Source organism: Leptinotarsa decemlineata, unplaced genomic scaffold, assembly GCF_025532065.1.
Source record: "Leptinotarsa decemlineata unplaced genomic scaffold, Ldec_3_MD MMD2_tig00078422_RagTag_RagTag, whole genome shotgun sequence".
Classification (NCBI taxonomy): Eukaryota; Metazoa; Arthropoda; class Insecta; order Coleoptera; family Chrysomelidae; genus Leptinotarsa; species Leptinotarsa decemlineata.
The window spans coordinates 5,614,983-5,627,657 of record NW_027412747.1 but is presented as its reverse complement, the minus strand read 5'-3'; the positions used below and the strand labels follow the sequence as shown (position 1 = coordinate 5,627,657).

At 32.8% G+C, this 12,675-nt stretch overlaps 1 protein-coding gene across 2 annotated transcripts in view; it reads left to right on the top strand.

Annotated features, from left to right (window-relative positions):
- LOC111505417 (cytochrome P450 4c3-like) overlaps positions 1-12,675 on the top strand; it is a 160,663-nt gene that overhangs the window by 122,596 nt on the left and 25,392 nt on the right. Inside the window, exons 8-9 of one of the 2 annotated variants that reach the window (XM_074186473.1) lie at positions 5,677-5,774; positions 8,569-8,637. In XM_074186473.1, the coding sequence (XP_074042574.1) occupies positions 5,677-5,774; positions 8,569-8,637 (167 nt within the window). The remainder of the gene's footprint in view (positions 1-5,676; positions 5,775-8,568; positions 8,638-12,675) is intronic. The other variant, XM_074186474.1, reaches the window with a different exon arrangement.

Sequence of the window (12,675 nt, the reverse complement as noted above, 5' to 3'; positions counted from 1 at the left end):
GACTGCAGTTGCTCTATTAGAGGGATTGGTTATTTTCCTCTGTTTCGTATCCAAGCCAATTGCTTCAGCAGAAGATTTCGTCCATCCGTTGATTATATTTCTACCCAGAGGCATATTATCATACCAGTTATCGCTTCCTGTCTTCCAGTGACGATTTGGCCTTAAAAATAGTCTATTTGTCTTGATATTTGTGCCTCGTTTTGATAATAATTTAATGAATAATCTGACAGGACAAGCATTGTTATCACTATTTTGAACTATCCATTTGCTAGAGGCGCAGTTCTTTGAACCCCCTTGGCAGGTTTTACTGAAAATTGGATTATATTCTATCCTATTAGTTGGAGATCCATTGTTGTCCTTTTCGATATGAAAATAATCAACTAAGCAAGCAGCACCTTCACCACCTCTCCAAGCCAATTCCACCGCTGCTATGTGATAAAATTTGCGTAGGAGTCCTATAGGGGTATTTTCATCCCAAAAGTTTATAATTTTACTCATTTCATTTGAAGTTAATAGTACTGAGCTTGTTTTGCGTTTAGTGGGATCTGTTTGTAAATTTCTTCGTGTTGCGTCGCGTGCATTCCGCGCTTGTTTGAATGCAACACTTTTAAAGGGGTCTAGCATGATATTATACTCCTTGTAATACTTTTCTTGTAATAATTTGCTTGTTATATTCCATACGGTTTTAACAGTAGCCTCCTTAAACTCTGTGCTATCCTTTTTTCTCATATTAATCGCCCAATCCTTGAGTATTAATGCAAGCTCTTCGAGAGTACGATTTCCATCCAATTCATATTTTCTGGCGTCACAAAACTCCATAAATATTTTCCAAGTGTATTTTTTACTATTGACAGTATTTTTTGGTGTATTTTCTTCAATGATTTTGTCAATTGCCGCATCATTTTGAACACCAAAGCGAGGAAGTGACATTTTCGAAATAAATTGAATTACTGAAATGTCAAACAACTTTATTGTGTTGGTTGCTTAGCAATGTCATGACATAAGTGATAACTACCAGTGAAAACTATCCATGGGTAGTTATCAGTGTAATGATGGTTTCATTGGTTATTTCAACACACATGACTAGAAATAGACAAATTTGATAGGATAATTTTTTTGGCAAAAAATTTTCAAAGTAACAAATCAAGAACAGAACAACAACACACATTTAGTATTGATTCAATTTCGAAAATTCACAAACTGACAGCGTCATACCAATTCAATTGTCACTATCACTAATAGCGACCTACTAGATATATTAGTTTCGTATTTTTGCATTTATGACGATGCATCTCTGAAGTTGTTTGTAAAACAATTTTTTGCGAACCAGTGTGAACTGGTTTATTTTAGGCAAAAAACCCAAGGAACATTTTTTGTTTAGAATGAAACAGGCTCTCGGAAATGAATTCTCAAATGGTAAACAAATGATAAGATAAAAAGTTACATTGGAAATAAAATTTTAGGGGTTGCGTTTTCCACCCCTTACAACCATGGGGTAAACCAAATACATTTCTGGCAAACTGTCTTTTTACTAGTACCAAACGTTAGGTCAATTCCAATATTGTTACTTTTTTAGTACTTGTGAAAAAATTGTTATACAAATTGTATGTACCTCATTTAAGGGGCTGTATCTTAACAAGTGATGCTCCAATGAAATTTCTTCATACGAAAGATCCTATCTTTTCTCCAATGAGGAATCACCTCCTCAAATGTTTGCAACTTACTTAGTTACACCCTGTATACAGTTATGAGAATCAAAAAAATGTAGCAAACTAGTTTATATTACAACAATTTATAGATAGTATAGTAAATAAGTTTATAAATAAGAAACAATTTTCATTTAAAATTTTATTCAAATCATTCCAAAATATTCAAACTGTCCAACTGCAATTTATTATAAAAAAATTCTTATTTGCCAACACAAATGTCGGCTTCGGTAAAATAACTTGATTGTTTGCCAATATTTGATACATTTGTTACAGCTGCCGGACAGAGTCATGGCCGGTGAAAAGCCCCTCTTACATTATGTGCAGTAAATGTGTAGAAATCTGTTATCTGTTTGTGACATCATTATAATAATAATAATAATAATAATTAATCAAACCACTGTAGTATAATGTATACATATGGTACGTCAATTAAATCAAACCATTTACTCTTAGTACATAGTTGAAATGAAGTATAAAAAAATTGTGAACCAATAAAAACGATAAGTAGTAAAAACACAAAAGAATAAAAATATAAACATACTTACAGAAGCAATTGTCAGTAAGATATATCTTATATTATAATAATAAAATTAATAGTAGTTTATTTTCGTCAATGGGTACAATATGTACATATGTACATATTGCAGGTTAATTAAAAACAAAAAGCATACTATAATACTAATACATAACATTTATGAGATTCACATTAGACTCATTCAGAAAATAAATACATTAAATTATCATTTAGGTATTCCTGGCGACTATAGTAACACTTTTCAATGAGCAAAGATTTAACACGGTTATAGAACACATTTTCGGATTTCAGATTTTTAATCGAAGATGGCAGTTCATTACACAGGATGATCCCAGTATATAGGGATGATTTTTGTAATTAAGCTGTCCTGTTGAGGGGTATTCTCAATTGATCAGCGTGACGTGTATGAAAATTGTGACAGGATCCATTAGTTGTGAGAGTTGAAAGATTTTTTCTAATAAAAACAACACATTTAGAAATGAACAGTGCTGAGACAGACAGCAATTTCATTCTCATGAACACTGGTTTACAACTCTCACGATATTCCATGTTAAAAATCAGTCTCAGAATACGTTTCTGTCCTATAAATACCCTGTTGAAATCCGAACAGCATCCCCAAGACATGATGTTCAAGGAGACATGTGAAAAAGCCATTGCATAATAGATGCTAATCAGACTTTCCTGATCTACACAGTTTTTCATCTACTTTATTTCAAAAATGCATTATTAAGTTTCTTGCAGACACTATCAATATGAAAGTTCCAATTCGAAGCTCCATCCACAATTGTTCCTAAAAATTTTACTTCTTTCGACAGATCTATTTCATCAATAGAGAACACTGCATCTTGAGTATTATTATTTCTGTTATGAAATTTCATTGTCACTGATTTTGAGGTGTTCAAGACTAGTCGGTTGCGTTCACACCAAGAAGTGAATTCATCGATAATGTTACTGATTTTTGTTACCACGTCGTCCATAGAATGTCCAGTGACTGTAACAGTGATGTCATCTGCAAACTTGGTTATGTGACAGTCCCTCAGATATTCAGGCAAATCATTGATAAATATAATGAATAATAATGGTCCTAAAACTGAGCCCTGAGGAACGCCCAGTTTAACAGCATGCTCAACTGACATGCTGCCTCCATATTTGACTGACATCCATATAGGAGCCTAACCATCTCAATACATTGTTTCGAAGACCAAATCCGATTAACTTATCAGACAGCCTTATTCAAGCCGTAAACATCCAAATACGTGAAATTGCAAAAAGTTTATATTATGTACAATGCGCTCGTCTTCACTCACACACGCACACATGCATGCATCATATACATACCTTTTCATAATATTGCTACTAAATTCAAGCGTTATAGAAAACCATAGATCTATTAAAATTTTGTTTCTTGGAACACTGAAAAACTTTCTGTCTGGTATGGATGATCTGTTTCTACAACTAGGTATGAAACATATTTCAACCATTCTGTGTCACTAATGGTAAAATTCAATCCAAAAATAACTTGAAAAAGTATTTTTCGGAATGAAAACTAATGCACGGAATATGCAGTAAAATAGACACTCGCCAAGACCTATCTTTTATAAAAGAAAACGTTTTCAAATTAGAAAATTGTAACAAACAAATCGGATTATAACAGTTGTATTCACACCGAGTTGACAACAATAGCAAAAAAAATAGTGTCTGTCAAATTGGATCACTATATTTTAGTTCTTTGATTGGATATGAAAAACCAATACACTTGGCAACACCGCTGTAGACACGATCAATTTCATTGGTCAACAGACACGCGGCCACTTTAAACTCTTGCTTCTCGAATTGTTTTTTCTGCAAATATAAAGAGATCATGGACCGATTAGACTTGACGAGTATAATATACCTCTTACTCGATAAGTTTATAATCAAACCAGTATCATTTTCAATAGCATGAAACAAGTCCATAATGGACAATAAATGTATAACTCAGACTACATCATTATACAACTGTAACACCTAGGCCGACTGAGAGGCTCCGTACCTATTCATTGAATAATATTTTTCTTGGTTTTACATGTACGGTAAGGCATAGCATTTGTTTCCAGTTGGTACTATAGGATATATAGTTTTACACTGTTACGGTTTTGTGGGAGAACCAAAAGGATCTCAATAACCTGTAAAATGGAGTGTTCGAACTCAGTTACAATAAAAATTGGTTGTTGAGTATCATGAATTATTTCGACCGGAAAATATAGAATGCTTTCTTCTCAAGGTATATGATTTTTAATCCGAAGATATTCAATTGACAGTATGATGAGTGGTCATTGGTAATGATGGTACTCCAACTTGAGGTTTCGAAGCCTTCAGGTACAGTTCCTGTACAGTAATCGTTAATTAAAGATGATTATAATTGAGAAATTTTCACAAATAAACACGAGTTTTGATAACACCGTAGCTATCGGTAGTATAAAGCTACAGTGTTAGCGAAAGCGTCTACAATAAAAATTTCATTTGTAAAAATTGCTTTATTATTCTGAAAGCTGTATCGATGAGAAACACTTACATAAAAGAAAAGAAATATTTTGAAACAAAATCTCGAAATATCCATCTCTCCTAGACCGTAGGTTCTGGCACATGCCTGCCGAAAAGCTACTATTTTCCCGGCTAATACTACGCTGGATATTGAGTTATATCCGACAGACATCCATTCAAAATACCTCGCAGAAATTAGTCTCGCATATGTATGTTTCTCATACATTGGGCAGCAAGACCATGCTAAAATTATTCTAGTAGTAGAATATTTTAGTATTATTTTTCATCAATGCAGAAAATATCACCAAATGGAGCTGTTACTATCAAAGGTTACTCTTGGACGAATCTTCCGTACATGCAATCGAGCCACGTTGAAATCAATCAAATCCCAGGCACTTTGCTGATTGGATCGGATCTTTTCTGCACTGATTAAAGGTTATAACTCGGCCTGTAGGTGATCTACTCGAATGATTTCAGCATGGTCCTGCTGCTGGATGGACGAGAAACATCTGCGAAAACAACCTATGTGAGGTATCTTTCATGAATGTCTGTCATATATATTGCAATATCTAGCATGGTATCAGTCGAGAAAGTAGTTGTTTTTCAACAGACATTTACCAGAACCTACGGTATAGGTAGCTAGAAGAGATGGATTTCGATAATTCATTCATTTTCTCATGCTTGATCATCATCATGGATAGTGTTATTAATTTTCATCAAGTAACAGGTCATTATAGAATCAAATGAAATATGACACTTACTTCATAGCTTATTCAACGCATTAAATCATTGATGATGTCAAAAAATTTTTTTCTATGACTTCACTCATACATTGAATTATCTTTATATATATATATATATATATATATATATATATATATATATATTTATTTATTTTTTTTATTCCAGAGTCTATTGAACGACTTCCTTTTTTGAATCTGATGCTGAAGGACCCTTCTTTCACAATGGAGGAAGTGATTGCTGAGGCGAAAACATTCTGTTTAGCCGTGAGTAGATGGAAATTTCAAATCTATTAAAATTTTAAATCCACCATATTCCTTATTTCGATGTTTCCGATGGTTGCCTGAGATTATTCAAAAATGGTTTCGGAATGTAGCCTCAACATCTTTTGGTCTAATGGTAACCAAAATTGATATAAATATAAAATCTGTCATGGAAATTTCGATAGGTGATAATGAAAGGGTCTTCTTGAATTACTTTCAAAACAGAGTTTCTTCCTATCGATAAACTCTGTTTCATTATCCAGAGAGCATAACCACATCTACAAAATATTGTGGCGATATCATAATATGGCATGGAAAAAATATGTTTGAAATATATTTTTTTCGTTAACCAGCTATTGCATCCCTAAGAAGGACAACTCTCAAAGTCGAAACTTGTGCGAGCTAAGGACGAGATCTTAACTTTTAACGTGTGATTCCTAACACGGGTTGGACGATAGCGAGTTAAAATCGAGCGTAATTATGGCCTACTCAGGTGAAAATTTTACAATTTTATTGCTATTTCACTACGATAAACTTTGCAATATTGCTACCACAACTTCCTTCTAAACTTGAAAATATCTGAAGTATTAAAAGAAAATTCTTCTTTACTCGCTCTGAATGATCCATTAGCTGTTATTGGATTGTCTACTTCAATATTTTATCAAAGAGGTGAACATAATTGGAAACGTATTATTTCTCAGTCGCTTTTGATAACGAAATTTTTTTTAGGACAAAACACAAACACTACAGTTCTGATCTGACCTTTATAAAGCATCAAAAGTTGCTGAGGTGTGGACAGTTTTCTGGTTCAGAACAGTGTTCCAAGCTTTTGAGAAGCAGCCTTTGCAATTACAGCGACATGATTGTGCCAATACATATTAGTGTCCATTTTAACCCTCAACATACTTATCGAAGCAGAAAGCGGAATTGTTCGACCTGATATTATCATATCCGATGCCTGGGTTTTTGTGGCATTGAATTGAACTTGATTACTTTCACCCCGTTTCGAAAGCACTTCTTTATCCTAATTAAGATATACAACCTCCTGCTGCCGGTGAAGATTTGCCTCCGTAGCCGATGTTCTGGAATCCAAATGGAATGACAAGACAAGTATGCTGGTCGTCAGCAAAGTAATATATTGGATTCTTGTTTCATTGTAATAGGTAGTTGATATGCAATAAAAGGAGGGTTGAGGACAATTTGGATCTCTGGGGAACACCAGCGTTGATGGTGAAAGTACTCGAGAGATATAAGTCGACGGCCACTTGCATAAATGCTCTTTCGAAAAGCTGAAGAGCCATACAAAAAATTATCCGTCAAACCATAGCATCGCAACCCCCATGCTATGTCAAAATTCTTAGAAATATCAAGCGCAACACCTCTCGATTCTCCATGTTTCTCCTTGATGAATATAAAAACAAATTCATCATACTCAAAAGATATGTGATCCTTTCTTGTACGAATAAATTGTACTTACTCATTTTCACATCATACACTGGAATTCTCGTAGTCAAGAAACACTTCATTGTGGGATTCTCACTATAATGTTTCACAAAAACGCAACACGTGTTTCGCTTCACGATAATTTCTTCAGACGGTATATCGTGCATAACCTCAGATAGATAACCTTCGAGGGTATAATAAATAGGTAAATTCATGATTTAACTTTTCTTTCATATAGTTTCTAAAAAGGATATAGACTCGGGAAGTAAACACAAAGGTAGGTAATTCACCAGACATTGTTATTGTGGTTGAAAAATTGATACTTTTCATAAGTTCGTCAGTTATTAACAAATGAGAGTTACGACACACCACACTGAAGTAGTCGTTAGAACGGTAGACTGTGGTCTCGGGTTCCAATTTAACATCAGAGGTGAAATTTTGAAATCGCATAAAAACTGTTTGAAATCGAATAAAAATCGAATAAAAAACAAAGGGAGAAAACATTTTTGAATGCTATTCAAGGTTTCATGTCATCCATTCGTGATATCCTTCACTAATGAATCTTTTTTAAGTTTTTTTGTCATGAGTCATATATTTCTTAGGAGAGATTGCTCTTTGGATTTCTAGGGTTCCATCTTCAAGAAAAAATGTGGGAAACTTTCGAAGGAATGAATTCATTTTATTTCATATAACCCTATGGATGTCTTTAAGTACTGCCATCGTGACATGAATAGATTTATACCTTCCGGTGGCATGAAGTCATAATGTTATGAAAGGAATGAGTGCCTCGTTTTTAAGTGTTATCCAAAATAGTGCTGATAAAGTGTCTTGTTCTCAAAAATGATAATGATCAATGTGATTGAAATTCTATATCGATACTCTTCCATATATCATATTGTGTAGCGTTCTTATGAATGATTTCTGTTTTATTTTCATAATGAATGTTTGGAGTACAAACTTCCTAGGAGGAATTGATATGCATTCAATTCAATATTCAATCGAAATTAGTTGTTACGAAAAGGCTTTTCTTGTGAGTCGTATCTAAAAGTAGCTTCTGTACATTATCTATACATTTTCGTGGAGTGATTATTTCGAAGTTAATTGTTTTTTTCTTCATTTCGAAAGTTTTTAATTTTTTTTGAATAATGTTGAAAAATTGGAGAGCCGTCGAAAAAGTTCGTTCTCACGTCTAATGTAACATTTCTCGCTTCTTGAGTAAAGAAAAACCAAAATTATTTCACTAAGTTGAGCCATCATACTCACTTCTTGACAAAAAAGTTGTTTTCAAGTTGAAAATGGATTTATTTCGAAGTGTGTGATTGTAGGTAAATTCATGATTTTAATTTTCTTTCAGGGCAGTGAAACCAATGCATCTTCGACATGTTTCCTTCTCAACCTATTAGGATTGTATCCAGAAGTTCAGGTAAACATTTTTCAGTGTTGTTTATATGAAATTATAGATAGAAGTTTGATTCATATATAAAATTTTAAGAGAAATCATCGAATTAAATCAAATGAAAATATACTTTATTGTCTGAAGAACATAATTCTCATTGACAAAGTCGTTTACAAAATGAAAGAACAAAACAACAAAATAATCACCTTCAGATATCTATCGATATGATAAATAGTAAGGTAAAAAAACTGATAGTAATCATAATTGGAATACCTACGATAAACATTAGTGTGAAATTACCCACAACTTTTCATCCACAGTTTATGACGAAGGACAATCGAACAGGGTTTAGAATGAGATTTGCGAACATTGTTGCCAGATTGCAATAATTAAGAATTTTACCTGTATTTCGATGTTACCATTTAAAAAACAAGATATATTATTGAAACATGTCGAATAAATTAGTCAGCATTCTACATAAACTTATTATATCAGCCAACTGTCCGTATACAAGAATTAATACCGAAAAAAAATGTAAAATAAGAGTAAAATATTATTCAGGAAAAATTCATTTTTACCGAAACAGGTAGCGTATGAAAACTGGAAAATTAGTTTCTCGGTAAAAATTTTATGACTTGTAAAAGGTATGTCATTTGAAATATCCTGCGTTGAACGATACCGAATGCCCAGGAAAGACTCATCTACAAAATATCAAATTTGTCACTGATCAAAAATAGTTTGTTGACGAAAATTCCACAATGAATTCTTCGAAAGTATATCTATCGACGTGCTGAAACAGATTTGCGTATCTTACGTTCCTTGGGTGCGAAAAAAAATAGTTTTATATATTAGAAACTGAATTACTGAAATAAAGTCGAATTTCTCACTTATCAAAAATAGTTCGTCAATGAAAATTTCAGAATATATTCTTCTAAATTATATCTATCGACGTGTTTAAACAGATTTGCGCACCATACGTTCCTTGGGTGCGAAATAAAATAGTTCCTTATATTCGGAACTGAACTACTCAAATAAAGTGAAATTTCTCACGTATCAAAAATAGTTTGTCGGTGAAAATTTCAGAATATATTCTTTGAAAGTATATTCATCGAAGTGCCAAAATAGATTTGCGTACCACACGTTCCTTCGGTGCGAAAAAAAAGTTCCGTATATTCGGAAGTGAATTACTCAAAAAAAGTCAAATTTCTCACTTATCAAAAATAGTTTGTCGATGAGAATTTCAGAATATATTCTTTGAAAGTATATTTATCGACATGCTAAAACAGATTTGAGTACCATACGTTCCTTCGGTGCAAAAAAAAAGTTCCGTATATTCGGAACTGAATTACTCAAGAAAGTCAAATTTCTCACTTATCAAAAATAGTTTGTCGATGAGAATTTCAGAATATATTCTTTGAAAGTATATTTATCGACGTGCTGAAACAGATTTGAGTACCATACGTTCCTTCGGTGCAAAAAAAAAGTTCCGTATATTCGGAACTGAATTACTCAAGAAAGTCAAATTACTCACTTATCAAAAATAGTTCGTTGATGAAAAATCCAGAATGAATTCTGCAAAAGTATATCTATCGACGTGCCCAAACAGAATTGCATACCATACATTCCTTGTGTCTGACAAATAATAGTTCCAATATTCGGAACTGAATTACTCAAAAAAGTCAAATTTCTCACTTATCAAAAATAGTTTGTCGAATAAAATTCCAGAATATATTACTCGAAAGTATATTTATCGACGTGCTCGAACAAATTTGCGTACCATACGTTCCTCCGGTGCGAAAAAAAAGAGTTCCGTATATTCGGAACTCAATTACTTAATAAAGTCAAATTTTTCACTTATCAAAAATAGTTTGTCGATGAAAATTTCAGAATATATCCTACTAAAGTATATCTATCGACGTCTCTGAACAGATTTGCGTACGGTGCGAAAAAAAAATAGTTCCGTACATTCGAAACAGAATTATTCAAAAAAGTCAAATTACTCACTTACCAAAAATAGTTTGTTGATGAAAATTTCAGAATATATTCTTCTGAAGTATATCTATCGACTGCTTCAGAAAGATTTGCGTACCATATGTTCCTTCGGTGTGATAAAATATATCAATAGGTTCTGCTCATCCACGAATTTATACATCAGAATGATCTGAGTGTACTAGTTATATTGAGAGGCCTTCCATGAAAGGAATTATCATAAAAAGTTTTTCTATATTTTGTTTACTTCAGTTGAATCAAAATGATACAAAATACTTCTTTATAAACATTAACCGCTGCCATGTGAAAACCAGAAAATCAAAAGTTCCAATACCGCAGAGTCCATATTGGGCGTCTTTGCCAGGACTAAATGTCTCTAGCACACTTTCTATTGTGTCTCAAGTATTTGAATGGGATTATATTCTGATTAAGGTACTCATTAGTAGGCACTGGAATGTTCCCACATCTCTTCGAAATATAATAAAAATCTCACGAATATCCTAGAAATTAGAGCTTTCGCACAATGGTATGCCAAAGTTTACCTGTTCAGTTTTGTCAAGATGGGGCGGAAACGCAAAACCCTTGCAACTTTCCTTTCGTGGTATTTCAGTTTTCCAACCCGATGCATCCTCTTTACCTAAAAAATGACCATCTGAAGTTTTCCAAATCTGATATGTATGGAATATTACAATCAACCTCCAATGTATCATGTCAGAAAAGTTCATTTTCAATTTCATGGGGATTGTGAAATATTTTCTAACTCGAAGGGTGGAGATTGAATTTTTTTGTCGAAAATGAATAATCTGGTAGAAATTCATAACTGGGAGATCGGACCTGCAAGAATTTCTGCTGACCTGGAAGGTTCATTTTCAATGTTATGAGAAATGGGAAATTTTTCAATACTACAAGGGTGGGGATTTGAATTGTCGAAAATGATGAGCCTACAAGAATTTCTGCCCTCCTACAATATTACGATACTAATGTCTATTGAAAACAATTTGTTGACCTGCAGACCTGCAAAATAATAAATTTTCGGTTCCGATTGTATCAGAGGATTTAATTTTCACATCGAACTTGCTGGTTCACTTGTTTTGGTTTGGGTAGCTGTTTGTTTAAAAATTGTTTTTAGTGAAGGTATGTTAACAACATTAATTAGATTAGAAGTTATATTAATAATAGTCCATCAATTAGACACTTTCAGTTAGATACATGATTCATTATTGTTTTATTCATCACAATAATATTTAATTATACTTACGATTTGTTGAAAAATATTAAATATAACGATAATGTATTTCATGAATTGGCAAAAATAAATTTTGGCGTGGATAGTAATAGAAATATGTTCAATATATACCGTGCAATCAGATTCAATTACGGAAATATAAAGGAACTCATCGTGTCTCATAACGAAAACCATATTATGACAAGTGATTTATTACAACAGATCAAAAAAGCTGTAACAGTACTCAAAATAGATTTATCAGAATCATATTATAGTAAAGAAGGTAGTTATTCCAAACTTTGTATATTTCTTGGAAAACGGAATTCGCTAAAGAATAGGTTGAGATTAAGATGGCCAATATTTTCAAATATTGTAGTAGATTTTTTTACGCATTTTTGAATGCAATTTCTATATTTTGGAATAATATGTCTTTATTAGATTATATTAACAACACATATAGTTATTTGAATGATAACAATTCAAGACCAAATGAGATAACTGAAATGCATATGTGTCGTCATTTCTTCAAAGTTGTTTGCAACGACATAAATAAAACCACGAGTGACATTCCTGAGAGAGAATTTTTGAAATTCAAATTTGCTGCTTCATTTGAGCTCAACGAATTGGAAGAAATATTTGAGTGGCTCATGTGTCTGGTAATTCTACTGAGTAGCACCACAGAAACTGAATCTGTTTTGAGAGCAAAAAATGTTTTGACAAAAAAAGCATTAGTTTTACTGAATTCATCAAGTTTGAACAGTGATCAGATATCTGCACCACAAGAAGTAGATACTGATGCCAACACCTTGTATAAAAATAGTGTGTATCATTACATACATTTCTGTTGATTA